This window comes from Poecile atricapillus, chromosome 12 (assembly GCF_030490865.1).
Source record: "Poecile atricapillus isolate bPoeAtr1 chromosome 12, bPoeAtr1.hap1, whole genome shotgun sequence".
Taxonomy (NCBI): Eukaryota; Metazoa; Chordata; class Aves; order Passeriformes; family Paridae; genus Poecile; species Poecile atricapillus.
This window is the reverse complement of record NC_081260.1, coordinates 532,906-552,334: the sequence shown is the minus strand read 5'-3', so window position 1 is coordinate 552,334 and position 19,429 is coordinate 532,906. Positions and strand designations below refer to the sequence as shown.

General features: G+C 49.3%; 1 protein-coding gene across 12 annotated transcripts; it reads left to right on the top strand.

The window, feature by feature from the left end:
• The first annotated feature begins 227 nt into the window (after nt 1–227).
• Nucleotides 228–18,063, top strand: HDAC8 (histone deacetylase 8). 12 transcript variants are annotated; one of them, XM_058847786.1, is made up of 13 exons: nt 228–354; nt 835–887; nt 1,015–1,038; nt 1,774–1,904; nt 3,491–3,632; nt 6,435–6,547; nt 7,535–7,612; nt 7,993–8,101; nt 9,650–9,822; nt 12,152–12,246; nt 14,428–14,533; nt 17,587–17,712; nt 17,886–18,063. In XM_058847786.1, the coding sequence occupies exons 2-13, from the start codon at nt 841–843 to the stop codon at nt 18,050–18,052; spliced, it is 1,311 nt and encodes a 436-aa protein (XP_058703769.1). In that variant the 5' UTR covers nt 228–354; nt 835–840; the 3' UTR covers nt 18,053–18,063. The 12 variants fall into 12 exon arrangements, with proteins under 12 accessions (XP_058703769.1, XP_058703770.1, XP_058703762.1 ...); XM_058847779.1 differs by having other exon boundaries at nt 234–481; XM_058847784.1 differs by having other exon boundaries at nt 235–481; nt 17,793–18,028.
• The last annotated feature ends 1,366 nt before the right edge of the window (nt 18,064–19,429 follow it).

Below are 19,429 nucleotides of genomic sequence, written 5' to 3'. Positions count from 1 at the left end.
GAACTGCCGGGGTCAGGGGGACCGGAGACGCGACTCCTTGAGCAAGGCGGGCGCCGCCTGGGTACTGCGTGCAGGCCTCGGGCCTTTTTAAATGACATTCTTAGAGAATAAACACCACCCCGAGCTGCGTGGGGCCTCCAGTAAAAATGTCTCTAACACTAGTTGGCGGCCTGTTGTTCTGCGGCCGGGCTGGGGGAAGGATCGTGGCGGGGCGGGCCTACAGCTCCCGGCACGCCGCGGGGCCGGAACTGCCGGTCCTGGCGCGCCCTGAGCGGCGGTGCTGCGGGTGCTGGTCCCGGCTGTGCCGGCCCCGATGGCGGCGGTGCCGCCGCCGGTCTACGTATACAGCCCGGAGTACGTGGCCCTCTGCGACTCCCTCTGCAAAGTGCCCAAGCGGGTCAGCGCCGTGGCGGGGGCGAGGGGGCGCGGGGAGGACAGCGGTGAGGCCCGGGCGCGGAGGCAGCCGGCGCCCGGCACGGCGGTAGGAAAGGAAGAAGCGGAGGAGCGGGCGGCCCCGGCGGCCCCGGCGGCCCCGGCGGGAGGAGTGTGGGGTTAGAGTGGGGAGGGCCCGTCTCCGTGTTCACGTCTCCCCTGGCAGCGCGGGCTAGGACACTGAAACGACGCTTCCCTTCCTCGGGAAACTGTGGGCGGCTGTGCTTCTGCCCGGGACACCGGGAGGGCCTTCCACACGGCATGGGCACGGGCTGGAGATGAGACCCGGGCAGGGAAAGTCGCTGCTGGGAGGAGTCTGAGCCACACCTCGTCTGCGAGTCCTTGGGCTCCTGGTTGCTGTCTTTCTGTCTCCTGCTCTTACAGTCTTACTCTTCTCTTTAGGCCAGCATGGTGCATTCACTGATTGAAGCGTATTGCTTACTTGACCAGATGAAGTAAGTGCTCCCGTTTTCTATGAAGGGATGTTTTATTCTCCACTAAGGTTTGGAAGGTGCTGAGTAACTTCATGTTTCACACTGTCCCTGCTGGTGGTGTGATTGTAGGAATTTTTTTTTCTGGCAGAGTGTGCTTGGGAAGTGACTGCAGGTATGGTTATGGAGCAGACCTGAAGGACTGTTTGCCCTTGCATGGGGTGGGAAGCATCGGCGCCAGCCTGGAGCCGGGAGCTTCCTGTGTTCTTCCTGTACCAGTGGACCTGTGCTGCACTGCCTGTGTGTGCTCCCAGTGTTCAGGTTTTGGGAAGGGTTCAGCGTGTCGCAGGATTTGTTTAGGCACACTGCAAAGCGCCTAGACCCAGGAAAGTGCTGTGCAGGTTGCTGGGAACAGTGACAGTCTCTGCTTTGGTGCAGGTCACAGCATGTGGAGAGGCATTGTGCAGCTCCTGATGCAGGCTGAGGTCCTGCCACAGGGCTGTGCTGGGCCTGGGCACTTCCCTCCGTTAGTTCCTCTGTCTGTAACCTGAATATTGAATATGATGGGGATTGCACAAACTGAGAGAACATGCAGAAGAGGGGGAAAAAAAACAACTTGAAGCAAAGTGGGAAGGTTAACACAGGCAGCACCTGCAGGTGTTCTTCACTGGAGTGGGCACCACAGGCAGTGCCAGGCCAGGGGCAAGGCCTGCTCCAGCCCAGCTGGGGGGCTTTCTCACTTGAATGACAGTCTAGTGCAAGAGGAAGGGGAGTTTTGTTTGCTTTTTTGTTTGTTTTTACAACAGTAACAGCCAAAAGAAGGCTCCTAGGGTAAAGGCTAAAGCTGGACATTCCAGCTGAACCCTGGAGCCTCTTGCCCTGATATGCTCCCTTCTTTCTCTGTGCCTAGGATAGTCAAGCCAAAAGTGGCCTCCATGGAGGAAATGGCGAGTTTCCACACAGATGCTTACCTGCAGCACCTGCAGAAGGTCAGTGAGGAGGGGGATGATGACCACCCGGAGTCTGTGGAATATGGACTGGGTAAGGATGTGCATCTTCAGCAAGAGATTAGTACCAGGGCCAGGATGCTTTTTGCTGGAGCTGCAGTTAGAGGGATGAGCTCAGGGGGATGCTGGGCTTGGTTTTGGAAGGAAACAGTCTTTAATGGGATGTTGCTGAACCCCAGCAGACATCTGACAGGCTGGTGCTTCCCCTGGTGCCAGCAGAGGGTATAGTTAGCCTCGCTTTGCTGCTCTGTGAAGCTTGGCCTGTCTCTTGCCAGCTGGGGCTGGTGCCCTTTGCTGCTGCTCTGAGGCTCTGGAACAGGATGGAAGACCCTGACACTGCTCTTGGGCTGGAGCCAGGACTGGCTGCTGCAAGCCTGCTGTGGGGAGGGCATGCATGAACAGTGGCCTGGAGCTGTAATGACCAGAGCAGCTGCTGTCTGTCTAGTGATTTAGGTCTGGAGCAGAGGGTTTTTGCCTTCCTGGACCTGAGACAGCTTGAGCAATGCAGCAGGTAAAGCAGGTGAGATGGCTGTGGGCACTGTCTTGGTCTCAGGAATGGGAGGAGTGACCCAGAACTGAGGCAAAGGTGCAGATTCTCTGCTTAATCTCATGAGTGTTCCTTACATTCCTGAAGCTGCTCTCTTTACAGGAAGACAAGCAGCTCTGGTATCATGCTTTGTGGGCAACAGCTGCAGGGAGGCTGCTGTAGGACTAAGTGAAGATCATATTATATTTGTAGCCCTACAACTTACCTAGTCTTGACTCGTTTGTGGATGTCCATTTTTAGAGAAGAGGTATGTCAGTGAACATGCCAGGGCTTTTCAGGTCAAGTAGCCAGAGATCTGAGAGTAGTTTTTTGTGAGACTGGTATGAGGAACCAGTAAGTTCAGCAAGCCAGGCACACAACTCAGAAGTTGGTTCAGGATACATTTTTTAATGAACTGAGTGCACGAAAACATTTGGATTGTGCTTTTTGTGGTGCGTTGACTTTTGTGGTATGGGTGGGGTTTTTTTGCTGGGTGCCCACCAAGGTGCACTCTCTCCCCCCCTCAGTAGGGTGGGGGAGAAAATACAGTGGAAAAGATCATGTCAAGATAATAACAGGGAGATGACTCTCCAGTTCTCCAGTTACTCTCACTGGCAAAAGAGACTCTACATAGGAAAATTAATTCAATTTATTTCAAATTAATAATGGAATAGGATAGTGAGAATTCAAAATAAAACTGAAATCACCATCCTCCTCATCCACCTTTCTTCCCAGACTCAACTTCACTCACAGCTCTTCTACTTTCCCCCTCAAACAGTGTAAGGGGACAGGGAATATGGGTTGCGGTCTGTTCACACATCTCTGCTGCTGCTTCCTCCTTGCTCCTGCCCTGCATGTGTGTGGAGTCCCTCCCACAGGACACTGTCTTCCGTGAACTTTTCCAGTGTGGGTCTTTCCTATGTGTAGCAGTTTTTCAAGAACTTCTCCAGTATGGAGTTCCCGGAGAGCTGGGATCAGTTCTTCGGGAACAGGTTGATCGAGCCTGGGTCAGTCTTGAGGGCTCAAACAAAAGGAATGTGCTTCCCCTGGAGGAAAAGGCCTATTGTGTCTGACGTGCAGACTCTTACCTGCAGGTTACGACTGTCCAGCCACTGAAGGGATCTTTGAGTATGCAGCAGCTGTGGGAGGAGCCACCATCACTGCAGCCCAGTGCCTGCTGGATGGCAAGTGCAAGGTAGCAATTAACTGGCCTGGAGGGTGGCATCATGCAAAGAAGTAAGAAAACAATTTCTTCCTTTCTGTTTTCTTATCTGGTGTCTAAACCCTGCTTCCTATCTCCCAGCTTCCTTGTGAACCCTCAGGGTGCAGTGATCCAGTTGGAAGAGAAAGCAAGGTGTGAGAGAAGGCAGGAGATAGAGAGGAAAGGAGCAAAGGGCAGGGCAGAAGCCTAAGAAGAGGCAGGTCATTGCCCAGTGCTGATGTTGTCACTGTCATGTGCTGCAGAGCAGGTCTGGGGCAGGTATATTCACAGATGTCCTGTGATTCCTTGATGCATCATTATCTCAGGAAGCTCAAGTAAGAATGCATTTTGTGGGGTCCATGAAGAAGCACGGTAGAGAGATAAACTGATTTCACTGCCAGTTTGGAACACAGTGGGAATGTGGTCACATATCCAAATTGTTTTGTGTGCCTTTTTGGGTTTCTTAATAAGAGGTTTGAAGCAGTGCAGGACTGACATTGGGTTTTCCCACATTCCTTGGGGGGCTGTTTCCTGTGACATCTAACATAATTCTGTCCCTGAGTCCTGTGGTTCTGTAGTGGTAAAATAATTTGTTTCCTTCCCATTTTCCATGGAAGTATGTTTTATTTAACTGATCCTCCCCATCTCCCAAAACATGGGGACCCTTTGCAGTGTAGACAAGACACCAACCTTCCTTGTCCACAGCCAGCTGGTGTTTGCAGTGTTGTTCTGTGTTCCTGGGGAACCTCAGGAGTTCTCATGGGCCCTGTGTCTAACCCTGGCAGCTTGTACACACATGTGCAGATGTCTTGCTCCAGTGACTTTTCTGACCTGGCAGGGGAATGCTGAAGGTGTAACAGTGGTGTGCAAGTGCCAGTTGTACCACCGTCTCAGCCCTTTTCCTGGTGGACACTTGGCTGAAAATGGCTTCAGCTGCAACTTGCTGTGAAAGGAGACATGCACTCAGCAGAGCCGAGCTCTCACTCTGTGCAGAACTGATGGCTTTTGGGAAATCTGTTACCTTCTGTTTGGATTACATGGCTTAAAAAATGCCTGTAATGAAAACAGTCTTAGCAGTGTTTCTGCTGCTGCTGCTGCTGAGCTATTAGCACTGTTCTGGGAAGCAAGGAGTCTGTTTAAAAATAGGCGTTTGATAGTCACTGATCTCAAAGCAGTCTTCCCAGTCACCCCAGTAAGTTGGTGTCTGATGCTTCAGGGTAGATGCCAGCCCAGTGTGAAGGTCCAGCCAGACTGACACCAAACTGCAGGTGCTTTGTTCTAGGACTTGTGTCCTAGCAAAATAAATCCCTTTTGTCAGAAAACACCTGCTGTCTGGTGGTTTAGTTATTTTCCAGTGTCCTAAAGGTAGGAATGACTGGGGCTTTGGAAGCTCTTGGTTCAGAGGATGCCTTTGGGGTTGAGGGTAAGATGCTGAGTAAGTGCCTTTTCTCAAGCCAGCCTCACCCTCCCTTCTGGCATTGACACTCCCAAGTTTTGCTGGGTGGATTTTGGGTAGCATGGGGGAATCCCAGGTGCTGGTCCTGAGCTGCAGCTCTGACACTGCTCTCTGCTTGGCCTTGAGTTTCAGAGATGTGTATTACAGGATGGCATAGCATGGTTCCCTTTGCTTCCTTGTGGGCTGTGAGGGAGGGGAGAAGTAGATAATCACAGTTGAGTCAGATTTTCAGAATACCTGTTGACAACTCCATTTTCAGCATTAATGTAAATGAACAGAGTCCCTGGGAAACACCTGTGCTCCATGGCACTTGCAGAGAGTGAAAGCAAGTGCAGTTCTGCCACCCCTGGCTTGCTCCTCATCGTTCCAGCTGTTGCTGAGCAGGAAATGTCAGGGAAAATGAGCTGAGTGATTTGACTGGAACTCAAGAGGAATTTTCCAGAGGCGCATCTTACATCCTGATATAATTTATGCAAAGGGGATTTGTGTACTCCTGTTGCAAAGTATAAAGCTTTGCTTTAAAATAGCTGTCCAGGGCAGACTTAAGAATGCATGTGGACTGGTGTTAAGTTGTGATGGGGACTTGACTTTGGAGTGAGGCTGGAGTAGGGGTCAAGAAACTTTCTTGTTCCTTTGATGCCAGCAAGTAAGCTGTCCCTGGTGAGTGCTAGTGATAAATCTTCCCATGGTACACCTGTCCTCTGTTTAGCTGCTGGGACTCTCTCCTGGGCTGAGCCCAGGAGCTGTATCATGAGGGACTGCATATAACACATCCCATCTGCATTTCCTGTGAAGAGAAAGGAGGGAATTACTTTGGGAAGAGTCTTAACCATCATAGCCTGAGACTTTAGAACAGCAGAAGAATCCAGAATGCTGTGACTGCCTTGGACCTGCCTTTCACTGCCAGGACCTTCCCAGGAGTTGTCACCCAGACAGCTGGGATGGAGTGGCTGCCTGTCCAGAACTCACAGGAAAACGACCAAGGGGACTGTCCTCTTGCCTCAGAGAAAGAGTGGGTTTGAGTCGAGTGGCTCTGAACTTTAAAATGTCTCAGGTGCAGAAAGCTAACATTTTATTTGTTTAACAGTGCAGTGGTCAGAGGTACCCCCCACAGGCCAGAGTCTCTGCAGCAGAGCCAACTGATGCTTGCCCACCTGCTAGAAAGCCCAGAGCTGAGAAGCAGTTGGCACAAGCAATCCTATTCTCTGTGCTTCCCAGCCATGTTTTGAGCTGCTCCTGACCTGTCTCTTGGTCACTGCAGGGCCTTGGCTGAGTTTTTGTACTCCTCTGTGCCCCTGCCCTTGCGAAGTCAAAGTGAGAATGCTCGGATCAGTGGTGATTGCACTGGCAATATTCAATGTCACATACATTGTTTTCATAGGGATGAAGCTTCTGGTTTCTGTTACCTGAATGACGCTGTCTTGGGTATCTTGCGGCTGCGCCAGAAGTTTGACCGTGTCCTTTATATCGATTTGGATTTACATCATGGGGATGGTAAGGCCCAGCAAAGGTTGCAAAGAGCACAGCTGCACAGACTCAGGGAGGAATGGGAGAAATCAAGGCCTGTCTGCACAGCAGGGCTTTACTTGCTGTAACAGCCGTGGCTTTGGCTCCTCTCGGTGCAGTTGAGTTCCCTCAGTCCATTTCTGCTTTGTCCTACTTTACAGACTCGCACGATGCTGCTCCTCAGACCTCATTTGAGGGTCTGGGCAGAAGTCGTGTACCTAAAGCAACAGATTATGTGTACCGGTCTCCCATCCTGGCAGAGCAGTTGCTGGCAGGGTTTAATTGTTTAAGGGTCCATTGCAAGAGGAAAGCAGCCAGTAATAAATGGTGCTTTTAAAAGAAGGTTTGATGCTATAAATCTGGAGTCAGAGCTGGCCTTGGTGAAACTGCTTCATCCTTCAGGGACATTATTTCTACACCATTTAACATTTCCTGCTCTTCTAAATTTTATGATGTGTTTCATTTTGTTCCGTTTTCTCCCTGCATTTGGTTTCTGTTATGTTTCCTATTACTTGTTTTTTCCCTCTCCGCCCCCACTATTTCAATGTGTCTTTAAGGAAAAGGCATGTTGAACCACAGCAGCATTGAGAAAAAGCAAGAGAGCCCAGTAGCACTGGTTCTAATCAGAACCAGGCTCTGGCCAAGGCAGCCCTGCTCGGATCCCTCTCCCAGTTTTGCAGATCTAGCTAGCAGTGCAGGCAAGTGCTGCTACCATGGGTAGTGACGTGAGATGTTGAGATCCATTCAGTACTGATTAGCATGACACCTGCCAGATTCATAGCAGCTGTGATCTTTGCTGCAGTTGAACTCCAGTCTCTGTGGATTGAGGATGTATTTATTGAGCCACATCTGCATTTCTGCTTTGTTCATGCTACTCCTTCTCTTCTTGCTGCCCTGCATGTATCAATAACTGTGTGTTCAGACTCCATCATTTATATAAATGATGCATGAAAGCTTTTTTCCCTTTCTTAATAGGAGTTGAGGATGCCTTTAGTTTCACTTCGAAAGTCATGACTGTTTCTCTGCACAAATTTTCACCAGGATTTTTCCCAGGCAAGTTGAACTTGTGAGGTTTGTGCTCATTTGGTTTACATGTCACTGGTGAGGCCTCCATAAAGGCAAGTCCCATCCCTGCTGTCTAGCCAGCATGTCTTGCTGCCTCTTCTCTCGACCCAGGAGAAGGAAAGAGGGGGAGCTACATGTTTGACATTTCCCCCTTTCTGGCTGTAGCTGAGCTCTAGGCAGAGCCCATTCTGTGTGGCAGAACTGGTCAAAGGAGAGCACCGGGTCCCTCCACCCTTCCTTTCTTGGTGGTGGCAAGTGGACTTCTCCACTGCTGAACATCCTGGCTGTCAGCTTGTCTTTGAGACATCCCACACGTCTCTTGCTGCTGCTATGCTTTCCCTCCTAATTGGGGTGTTTCTGTTTTGCAGGCACTGGTGATGTGACAGATGTTGGCCTGGGAAAAGGTCGCTATTACAGCGTGAATGTGCCCATTCAAGATGGCATTCAGGATGAAAAGTATTACCAAATCTGTGAATCGTAAGCCCTTTTGCTCTGATACAGTGACTTGGATGGGATTTTAGAGAATAAGATAAAATTTAGCTTAGTATTTTTAATTACAGTCCTTTCTTTAGGCTTGTCCTTTCCCCTGTTGCAGCCTTTGATTACAGTGAACATGGACAGTAAGTTCTCAGAGGTCTGGTCTGAACCCTTAAGCAAACTGTATATACAGAGACATTTGTGGGTGGCTGGAAGGGTCTCTGCCACAGGTTAGCCTGTCTCCTTAGATACACCTCCACAGGTGTGTATCAAAGGAGAAACTGAGAAGGGACAAGTATTTTTTATATGTGGACTTAGGGATAGATGTTTTTTCTTCAAGTGCATGCTCTGAATTCTGACTGTGGGACATATGCTTGGGTCTTAGCTGAAAGCATTTTCCTAGCACCTTAGGTCTGTGCTGGAAGATTGAAAGGCTAAAGGCTGAACATTGTCAGTGAAAGAGCTGCCTCCTGGTAGTCCCCTCTGTCCCTCAGCTGATGATGGACCTCAGAAGATGTTGCCCATGTCAAAAGTGGGCTGTGGGGCTTGTTCTTTTCCAGGGCAGAGGAGTCTCAGTGCAGGGCTGCAGGACGTGGTAGCATGTCCACCTCTTTCTTGAGGGCTGAAACCTCTATAAACTTGTAGGGCAGTCATGCGGGGGCCATGCCTCCTACTGGCTTATTGGTGCTTGCCATTATTGCTGGGGCAGAGCAGTCCTCTTTGTGCTAGAGGACATGCTTTTGAGAGGCAGCTCTAGGGGCTGAGACAGGTTAGGAGCCCACTGCATGAATTCACAGCTGAAGGACATCATAACCTACCACAGATTTCAAGCTGTGTATAGCTAAAGCTTCTGCAAAGAGACTTAGAAATCTCTTTGAGTTCTGTCCAGGCTGGGAGGCAGTCACAGGCATGACTCTGGATGTCTCATCCAGCTATTGTTTAAGGGTGATTGTCTGTACTTCCCAGAACCACAATGGGGCTTGAAGCATGAAGTTCTGTCCAATGTGGGTTTTTGCAGGCTGACTACACCCTAAAGCACAGAGCTTTTCCTAATAATTTTGCACAAGAGCCATATAGGAGAGAGGAGAGTAAGAGCCTAGCTAGAGTCTTCCTCTGTTTCTCCTGTCCTCTCCTGTCCTGGTGAGAGATGTCTGAGAGTTCAGGATTGTTGTTTCGCCAGACCCTGATTTCCACCTTGACTTTCACAGGGCAGAAAAGCCCCTGGATTGTCCTGCAGCCAAAAGGTAGACAGTGTAAATGTGGGGTTTGATGCTACCACTAAACTGGTGAGGACAAGATTCCCCTCTGCTGTGTTATCAGCGGTGCTTTAACATTTGTGAGCCTTTTGGTAAGTGCTCTGAGAGATAAACTTGCTGTGGAGGTAGAAGGCTAACTGGGAGCAGAGGTAGTGTAACTGGTATGAGTTGGGTGGAAGCAGAGAGTGCAGAAGCCTTGAGAGACATTGGTGGATCTGAGGGATCAGGGCCGTGCCACCAGCATTCCTCTGAGCTGTGCTGGCATTAACTGGACTGCTTCTCCTCTCCCCAGAGTGCTGAAGGAGGTGTATGCTGCCTTCAATCCCAATGCAGTTGTGCTGCAGCTGGGGGCAGACACCATTGCTGGAGACCCCATGTGCTCTTTTAACATGACACCCGAGGGAGTGGGCAAGTGCCTCAAGTATGTCTTGCAGTGGCAGCTAGCAACTCTTGTCCTGGGAGGAGGTGAGTGCATCCTGCTGTTCTCAGAGAAACATCTTTGTCCCTCCTGTGACTCTGCCTCGAGTGCCTGCCTGCCCTTGGGCTCAGCACTGGTAAGAGTTTAGCAGGGTGACTGCTGAGCAGTGTCATGAGGACACACTGTGGCACAGTACTGTTTTATCACACCTGAAGTCCTTGATACTGACAGGTGCAAGTCTCAATCCTGACTCAGAGCTTGAGTTAAGAGCTGCATGGGTCCTCTGGAGAAGAGGAGAGGCCAACAAACTGACCCTGACTTCTCAGTGACACTTCTGATTCCCATCTCGTCAGCCCTTTGGTGCTTCTCTTTAAAAGTGAGCACTGTGTTCCCAAAGCTACGTTGGGCACCTGGTTTCATTAAGATTCAAGCAGAGGCCTTGGGACATGGCCTGGCTGCCTGGAAGGGCTCTGATACCTAGTGAAAGCTAAGTGGGACTCAGCTTTGCTGTGCTGCCTAACCAGTTGCTTGTCCAGCAGGGAGAGCACAGGACAGGCTTTATGTTAACAGAGCATTTCAGAACAAAAGCCACTGTGTGCCAGGGAAAGCCCTTGAGCGCCATGATTGGAGCCAGATCAGCTCTAGGTGTTGTCCTTTATGAGATGGGGGAAATCAGATATAGCATATTGAGGCTAAAATTTGATGTGTCTGATGCCCTTTGTTTTGGAAAGGTCATGAGTGTTCAGTCCTGCTGTGGCTTGTCTGTGAGTGTGCTGGAGATGTCACTTTTCAGACAAAACACAAAATTTCTGTTAAAAAATGAGGATAGACTTGTGAAAATACCAAAGGAGTGTCCCACCACTGCAGCATGTGGAAGCATTTGAAGTGGAAATTGGGGGAGAAGTAAAAAAAAAAGCAGGGAAAAAAACCCCACAATGACCAAAGCAAACAGAAAATATTGAAAAATATGGTCTCTCTGTCTTGTTGAAGGGGTTTTCTCCCTTTACTATTTTAGTAATCTTTTCTGGAAAAAAACACCTGAGTCTCTTGCAGGATTGCATTCAGCTAAGGTTTCTCCTTGTGGGCTCATGTTCCGTTACTATGTCGGTAACCATTTCCTATTCACTGTGAAATCTCATTTCCATGTAAAACAAGTTGTAGTGATGAGCTTCACATTTGTCCTCTCAAACATGATGGTGCTGAAGAGCTCACCAGCATGTGGCTGGGCACGCGTATATTGCATTATAGGTCAAAAGCTGGTATTAAAAAGCAGGAAGCCCCCATTTCTGCTGTGGCCTGCTACTTGCAAATGGCTCTCCTTGTTGCCAGGAGAGAGTCTTCCAGCACATGGGGCTGGGAGCTCATCCTGGGTCTGAGATGGTGGGTGGAGGACCAGCCTCTGCCACACCGGATGTAAACAGGGTCAGTTTGACAGGTCTGCTTTTGAGTGGTTCATGGGGGTCTCCAGGTCTCAAGGAGACAAGAGCAGTTGTTGGTTGCTATAAAAATATTTATTGTATGAATGCATCAGTCTTGAAGGCAAAGAGTTCAGAGTATTAAAGTTTGTGCTAAAAACTTTCAGCATAAAGTCCCGAATTCTGAACAGCAGCTTCCCAGCATAAAGTCCCAAGCAGCTTTCCAGCATAAAGCCCCATCGGTCTGGGCAGTAGAAGCAGTTGGAGTAGTTCTTCTTTGGGTGTGATGACGATGATGGTGTTGTTCTTCTTTGTATTGTTGTTTCATCCCAATGCAGGGGATTATATTCAAAATCAGCTAAAACCACAATTCTAATACATTCTTTCTACACCAATCTAAGCTTAATTCTAATATGCGAAGGCAGTGTCAGTCTTTACCTAAATGCTATGTATAGAGCATTATCTGTTTACATGAATAGCTTTATCTGTCTTATCTAGAAATGTAAGCTATGTATTCATTATGTCTAGGACTAAGTTGATTCTGTGAAAGGTTACACTACTGAACTTTAAACTAGGCCTTAGGGCTTTTTACTAGCTAACACAATTTCTTAAGGCACTTAAACTATATTTCTACTTACTTAAAACTAAAACCTACACTCTTACTTCATGTCTTTGTAGTTTAATATTTTTCAGTTCCTTTCTCTCTCTGAGAGACTCAGAGAGGCTTTTATTTCAGATTCCAAGAGTCTGCTCTTGCATACACCGTCATTCAGACATGGCCTTGTGTAACCAGCAGCTGCAAAAGGCAGATTTTGGGCATAGCTTGAGTGGATTAAATAAGCTGAATTCATGTAACCTGCGCACAGTGGTTTCATGATTTGTTCTTAGCACTTAAATCTCTTTTTCTCTTTTCCCTTTCCCCACTCTTCCTCCTCAAAATCCCAACTCTTGCTGGAAACAGGAGGTTACAACCTTGCCAACACGGCTCGCTGCTGGACGTACTTGACCGGGGTCATCCTTGGGAGAACACTCTCCTCTGAGATCCCTGATCATGAGGTAATGCTTTGAAAAACCCTTCCTTCTCCTTACAGAAGAGTCAGTTGTTCTGCCTAATCCACACATCATCCTTGCCATTCAGTCCTGTTTTCTGAAGACACTTAGGTAACAATATTGCGCTGACCTAGCAGTATGGTGGGCACTTGTGCCCAAAACCAGAGGCTGTCTGCAGCTTTCTGCGAGAGGTCTCACGTGCCAATAAACTCCAATCTCAGATAGTTACAGAGAGGATGGGCAGAAGGATTCTCATCTTTACTCAAAGAGATCTTTAGGATGTGCCTTTTGTCTTTCTCAAGGCTTTCATTCTTTTTTTCAGCTGCAGTTTGAGTGGCCACAGTGCCTGTTGCTCTGCTTTTCTCCTTCCCCACCCCCTGAGGGTTCTGTCTGGTGACCAGCAGTGTCTGGTAAAGAGTAGCCAGGGCTTAGCACAGTCCAGTAAGTTGCTCCTCTCCGGAGTTGACACAGCACTCACCTTGCAAGTATTCTGTCACTCTATCAGGGTTCTGTAATTGTACAGAGGTGAACTTCCAAACCATTGTAGCAGAGAATTTCCCCAGAAACTGGCCCATTTTCTCCCACATTCTATGCCACTTTTGACTATCCGCCCTTGGGGCAGATCTCTGAATGACCTTCGTAGAAATCTCTGTCCTGATTCTAAACATGGTGTGGACTCCGCTGACTCTAAATATGTTATAAATTATACTGATGTTATAAATTATACATGTTGTAAATTATACACACAAGAGACATAGCAACAAGAACATGCTTTCTGTAACACCCAAAGGAAATTCAGACTTCTCAAAAGCTGTTGTAACAGGCCTGAAGGAGGAAGAGGGGTTGGCAAGCTGGGGAGAATCATCCTCTCCTGTGTCCCCCTCAGGCTGTGTACCATTATTAATTGACTACCAAAGGTAGTGCCCAAGGTAAGGGTAGGAAAGGAACACTGAATACACATCCAAAATGACCCTCATTGCCCTTGTTATCATTTCATAAACTGATATCACACAGTACAGCAAGAAAGCAATCCTGATCCCTCTCCCTGCTCTGAAAAGCATTATCACAAGGAACACATATGTGCTCACACATATGTACCACACCCACATGAACAGAACAAGCAACATTGTGACCAGTGGTTCTGTACCTAATGTGAACAAATTCTTAGAACCAAATTTATTTCCAGCCCACTCTGAGCAGATCTGTTGTTACCTCAACCCTTTGTGCCCCATACTGGGCACCAATTAAGGTTGTCTTAGGAATGGTATTCTCCAATTTAGTGCTTCTGCTAAGAGCTTGCACTGCTCCCCCTACCCCCTCCAACTGGAGGCATAAAGGGTAAAGATCACAGCTGAAGTAAGAAAATTTACTGAACAGCAACAATACCAATGACAGATGGAACAAGAAAAGAAACAATTCACACAGAAACACCTCTGCCCCCCTGATAATAGACAAAACTGCACAGCTCCCTCTGCCACATTATTTCAGCTGGAAGGAATCCTTTCTGTCTGGAACACAGTCCCTTTCACCTGCCTTCAGCAATGACACGAGGTGGTGTAGAATAACCTCTGTGTCCTGGCTATGCCTCCTCCTAGCTACTGCAAAAACTGACCCTGTCTTGGCCAGAATCATGACACAATGGCTGTCAGTAACCTGTGATTTCTTTGTTAGTGCATCAACCCCAGGTGCTGCAGGTTTCCAGCATGCTGTCTGAGCATTTGGTCATGACAGTATCCTTGCAGCACACTGATTTTTCCTTTCCCAGGTGTTTCACAGTCATATCAAGGCAGTGCTCAGCAAGGTAGGAGGTGAATGGTAGGATATGTGATTACAGCATTTGACATTTAATAATAAATCCCATTTGCAGGTAACCTGTGTTTGTAATATAATTGTGTAGAATGAGTGTCAACAACTTTCCCAATAAAGCATTGGGATAGACATTTGACTGCTTTTGGCTGCCTCACTGGGCTCTGCTTCCCATCCCTTGAATGGGGAAGTGGTTAAAAACTACAGGTGGACACAGACACTGCTGAAGTACCACCTTGATGTAGTGAAGCTACATGTGGCCCTTAGGTGGAGAAATGTGGTTGTTTTGTCTTTTTACAAGTAGGTACCCATGGGGAGCCCTCCCTCTAGCCTCAGCCTTCAGAGACCTCTCTGCTGACTTTTCTCTCCTCTTCTGTGCAGTTCTTCACAGAGTATGGTCCTGATTACGTGCTGGAGATCACACCAAGCTGCAGACCAGACCGCAATGAGCCACAGAGAATTCAAGAAATTCTGAACTCTATCAAAGGTGCGTTGTCTAAGCCAACACTCCTTCTTCAGGCTTAGAGGTCTTTTTAGAGAGCGCTTCAGAAGAGCTCATTGGAGTTTTTCTCACTGTATGGAAAGTTGAACCACATTGGCTGCTCATTAGTTCACAGTGTCATTTGCCTCCCACATCCCTTGGGATTTTCAGGGTTGGTGGTATAGAGTTACTGGTCCCTGTAGCAAAAGTTGGCATTGCCTTTGCTCTGGCTGGGCAGGGGAGCTTGGGGCCTTGTCATAGAACAGCCTGGGTTCTATGGGACTTCAAAGATCATCTGGTCCAAACTTTTGTGGGAAAGGGAGCATAGACAAGATTATCTAGCAACCTGTCCAGTCACATCCTGAAAACTTCTGACAGTGGGGCCTCTACCACATCCCTGGGGAGTTTCCTCCAGTGACTGATTGTTCTCACTGTAAAAAAAGTACTTAAAATAAGGTGAAACCTCTCCTGGTACACCTCACACCTGTTGTCCCTTGTCCTTTCCATGTGGCTCTTTGTGGAGAGCCTCTGTCCTCTGAAGCCTACAGAGTAGGATTCAAGTACTAGATTACTGTGATGAGGTCCCACCTAAGCCTTGTCTTCTGCTAGGAGAGTATTTCCTCATTGGGCAGGTTCTCCAGCGTCTGATCACCTTTGTGGTCCTCCTTTGGACCTTCCCTGCTCTGTCCATGTTTGTGATTTGTGGGGATCTTAACTGGACACCGTACTCATTGTCATCTGCACCTGAAATGAGATGATACAGTTTCTCTTAGTAATGCTCCTACACCTGTTGCACAGGATCCAGTTTCCTACACTGCAGACACAGCAGCAGCACACTGCTGGATCCCTTTCTGCTTACTGCCTATCAGGACCCCCACATCCATTTTCACAAGGCTGCTTCCCAGTCACAGATCCTGGCCTGAACTGGGCACCTTCTATCTCAAGTGCAGGACCTTCCTTTTGTCTTTGTTAAACTTAAGACTGTTCTTTTTAGCCCAGTCTTCCAGCCTGTCCAGCTCTCTAAGATGGCTCTCTCTTCTGATGTGTTCACCTCAGCACCCAGTTTGGTGCTGTGGTTGTTTTCAGTCTCATTGTCCAGGTCATTTATGATGTTGAGCAATATGGGGCTCAGTATCAGTCCCTTGTGACAGGCTGCAAGACCATGTAAAAATCACCACCAACTGTGAGCTCCCTGTGAGCCAGCTCCCTCCCTATCCCCTTTGCAGACCATCCATCCAATCTGTGTCTTTCCAGTTGGTCCAGGAGGAGACTGTGGGAACTAGCTCTCTGGAACTGGGACAGGTCTCCAGCAGGCAGGACTTGAAACTCTTTAAGTTCAGGAAAGGCAGCTGGGTGAGCTCTGCCAGCTCCAGCCAAACTCTTTGAATGCTCTTTCCCATCTTTCTTGTCCCTGTCCACCAGAGGGGCTGGGAACAGCATGATGGGGCTTCACAGCCCTTTCCCATCTGTGTGTGTTGCGGTGTGCTGGTGTTGGAAGCAGGGTAGGAAGTGCATTCAGGTGTCCATTCCCAAGCACAGGCCAATCCTAAGAAGAGGACATCCCCTCCTTGGGGGACCTGTCCAAGAGGATAGGAGGAACAGCATCACTCCAGAGCTGGAAGGGAGGGCTGTGCACTCCTGTCTGTGAATCCAGCCTGAAAGGACAAGGCAGCAAGGAGTGAGCATGTGCCTCTCAGATGCTGGTCCACGAATCCCAAAACAGTATTCAGCATACTGAAAGCAGTGGCAGGGTCCCCCTGTGGCAGTTTCCACAGCCTGGCTCAAACAAGGGCAGCAGCTTCTGCAAAGGGAGTGAGGGGTCAGCAGGAACTGTGATCTGTGCTGAGGCTGGAATTCCCACATTGCGGCCTAGTCCATCAGGCATGGGAGTGGCACCCTTTGCCAGGTCACTCCATCAGGCTAAAATATCAGTGGAAATACCCTTTTCTGCTTCCTTTTATTTGCAGGGAATCTGAAGCACGTTGTTTAGCAGAAAAGGAAAGCTCAGGCAAAGGGGAAGACAGCATATTTATGTGAACAAATGATGAACTTGGTGGCTGCAGGGAAACTTTCGAAGAAAGTACTGTTGGTTGGTTGGTTGTTTTCTCTCTTCAAAGAAGAAAAGCTGCCGCATGGCATGAGCACTGTGGCTCTCCCCAGGCAGGAGTGTCGGCCACAGCCTTCCAGTGCTGGCAGAGCCTTCCTTGCTCCTTTCTCTTTCCTTTCTTAACACCACAGTTTGTTGTCACAACTGCTTTTAAATGTATTTTAAGAGAGGGGCTGCTCAGAGCTGTGAGCACTCCCCAGCTGGAGCCCAGTGCTGTGTTGCCTACCTGATAAGGCCACAGCCTCAGAGCTGCCCACTTGGGAAGCAGAGCCTGAGGGGTACCCTGTGGCACCACAGGTTGTCTCTTACCCACAGAAAGGCAGAGCCATTGTGTTTTTAACTGGGAATTTTTAAAAAATAAAATACTTTAAATACTCCTCCAGCCCTTTCCTTTCTTCTTCCACCCACCCTGCCTTGCCAGTGCTCTTTTCCACAGCATCACCCTCCCACACACTGCAGAGCCATTTGTGAGCTGAAATCCTGCATAGAAGGGCCAGACCCTGGAGAGCCTCTCAGGAGTGTTGAGGAAGATGCAAGGCATTGTGGTAGCTCCTGTCCTGAGAGATCTTGGATGAACTTCCAGATGCTCTGGTGCCCCATGAGAGCTGCCATGAGGTTTATCAGCAAGGGAACAGGTATACAGGTGTCTGGAGCAGATCTATCCCAGTGCCAAGGGCCATGGAGCCTAGCCTCTGCAGCCCTTGTCCCCTCATTCTCCTGGCCTATGGACTTATTATGCTTTTAAAGATGTCCAGTCATTGTAGAAAGCATATTTCCTGTGGCTTTAATTAGATTATGCTGGAAGAAACAGCAAGACAAAGGGGCTCCCAGCCTGGCCTTGGATTTGTTTTTCACTGCTGATTGAAACAACAGGAAATCTGGTGTGGAGATAGGTCAGCAGGATGTGGCTCCTGTGACTCCTGACTCCTTGCCTGCTTCCATGTACCCCTAGCACCTGGTGTGGTGTTACCAGTCTTGCATGGTGACCGCTGGCAGGAGGGGCTGCCACTGCCTCAGCAAAGGATCCCAGTGCCTGGAGGAGATGTCAGGATTGGGGACTGCCCATCCAGGGAAAAAGGTGAGGAATGAGAGGGCAGAGAAGCTGGTTAGATGCTGGCTCTGACCCACCTCAGGGCCCCATGTGCTCTGTCCCCACAGCAGGCAGACTGCCCTGTAAGCTGTGGGAGCTGTTTCAGGAACTTAGCTGAGAAAATAAACAGGAAACCCTACAAGTGTCAAATGTGGCTTTAGGTGAGGTGCCTCTTGGGTGGAAATCCCTACATCCCCCATCCAGGATGGGATGCCTGCCTTGCTGCCCAAGCAAGGGCGGGGGTAAGCTAGAGCGCCGCTCCAGTTCCCTCCCTATCTTGGCCACGTCGCTGGACCCCACCCGCCCGGGGCAGCCCGCGCCCCTCTGAGAGCGGCCGTGTCCTCGCAAACGCCGGAGATGAGCTGTTTACAGTCCCTTCCCCGGGGCACGAAAGACCTCACAGTGGTGGCCATCCTGCGCTGCTACCCCTTCCGGGCCGAGGAGGTGCCGGCGGTGGGGACTCCGCCTGCTCCCCGCCTCAGGGGACCCCCAGGCGGGTCCCAACCTCCAGGGCAGCTTGTGCCTGCAGAAGCTCCACGTGCAGAACCGCGCTGGGACCCAGAGCACCGCAGAACGGTGCTCGTCGCTCGCCCGGGGCTTGGGGACGAAGCCGCGGGGAACCGCCCCCTCCAGGCCTCTGAGCCCGGCCTCACCGACCCGGGGGACAAGGTGCTCATGCGCTGCTGGTGGAGCCTGGCCTCAACAGGGCGGACGAGCTGCCGGAGCTCTGGCTCGGTCACCACGAGCTCGATTCCTCGTGGGACCTGCCGGCCGGCTCCTGAGGCTGGAGCGGGGGGGCTTCTACCTCACCCCACCGGCGAGCAGCGTCCCGATTGCCCCAGGTACCGGCGCTGCGGGCGCAGGGAACGCTCGGAACCCGGCCGAGTGTGGGAAGGAGCGGGAGGAGGAGCTGGGGCCGCGCTGCCTGCCCCAGAACGCTTAGGGGTTGCGGTGGGCCCGGCAGGCGTGCCTCTCAAGATGCCCTCTAATAAAATCTGGAAGGATCTTTGTTCCGTCGGCTATGCCCCTTGTCCATTTCGGCGAAGGATATTGTGTGAGAGCAGCCTTCGGTGGAAGGAGTGTGGACGCCCCGCAGCTCCAGTGTGTCTTCTCGGTTTATGATGTTCCTATCCTGTTGAAATTATACAACTTTCCTAATTAAAATTTCTAATTAATTGTTTTAATCAGTCATGAACAGTGTAATTTTCCATCGTAGCCAAGCACTTAGCAAGGTTTGTCATAAGCTGCTATTGTAGGAACACAGGTCGGGAAAATTACTGTAACTTTGAAGTTTTGCTAAACCAACCTTGATACGCTTCATTGACTAAACATGGGAGAGATATATTGCTGAAACTGGACACACAGAATGCAGAATTTGTAGACTACAAGGACATTTTGCAGAACCAAGAGATAAAGAAATTAACAAGGACAATTCAGCAATTGTCTTACCTGGGAAAAAGATAATAAGATAATAAGATAATAACAAGATTAAAAATGTTGACTAATTAGCATGAGAAGCAAGAAATCTGTAACCAGTAGAAGATAAAATACTAATTAATGAAAATAACTATGTATTTTATAGCAAATGAACATTAATTTCTTTGCTAAAGTGTATGATTAATGAGAAGTTTTGAAAGCGTGCATGTATCATGGGTGGAGCTCCCCCTGTGCACCCAGCACTGTGAATAAAGTACTGCTGCTCTCT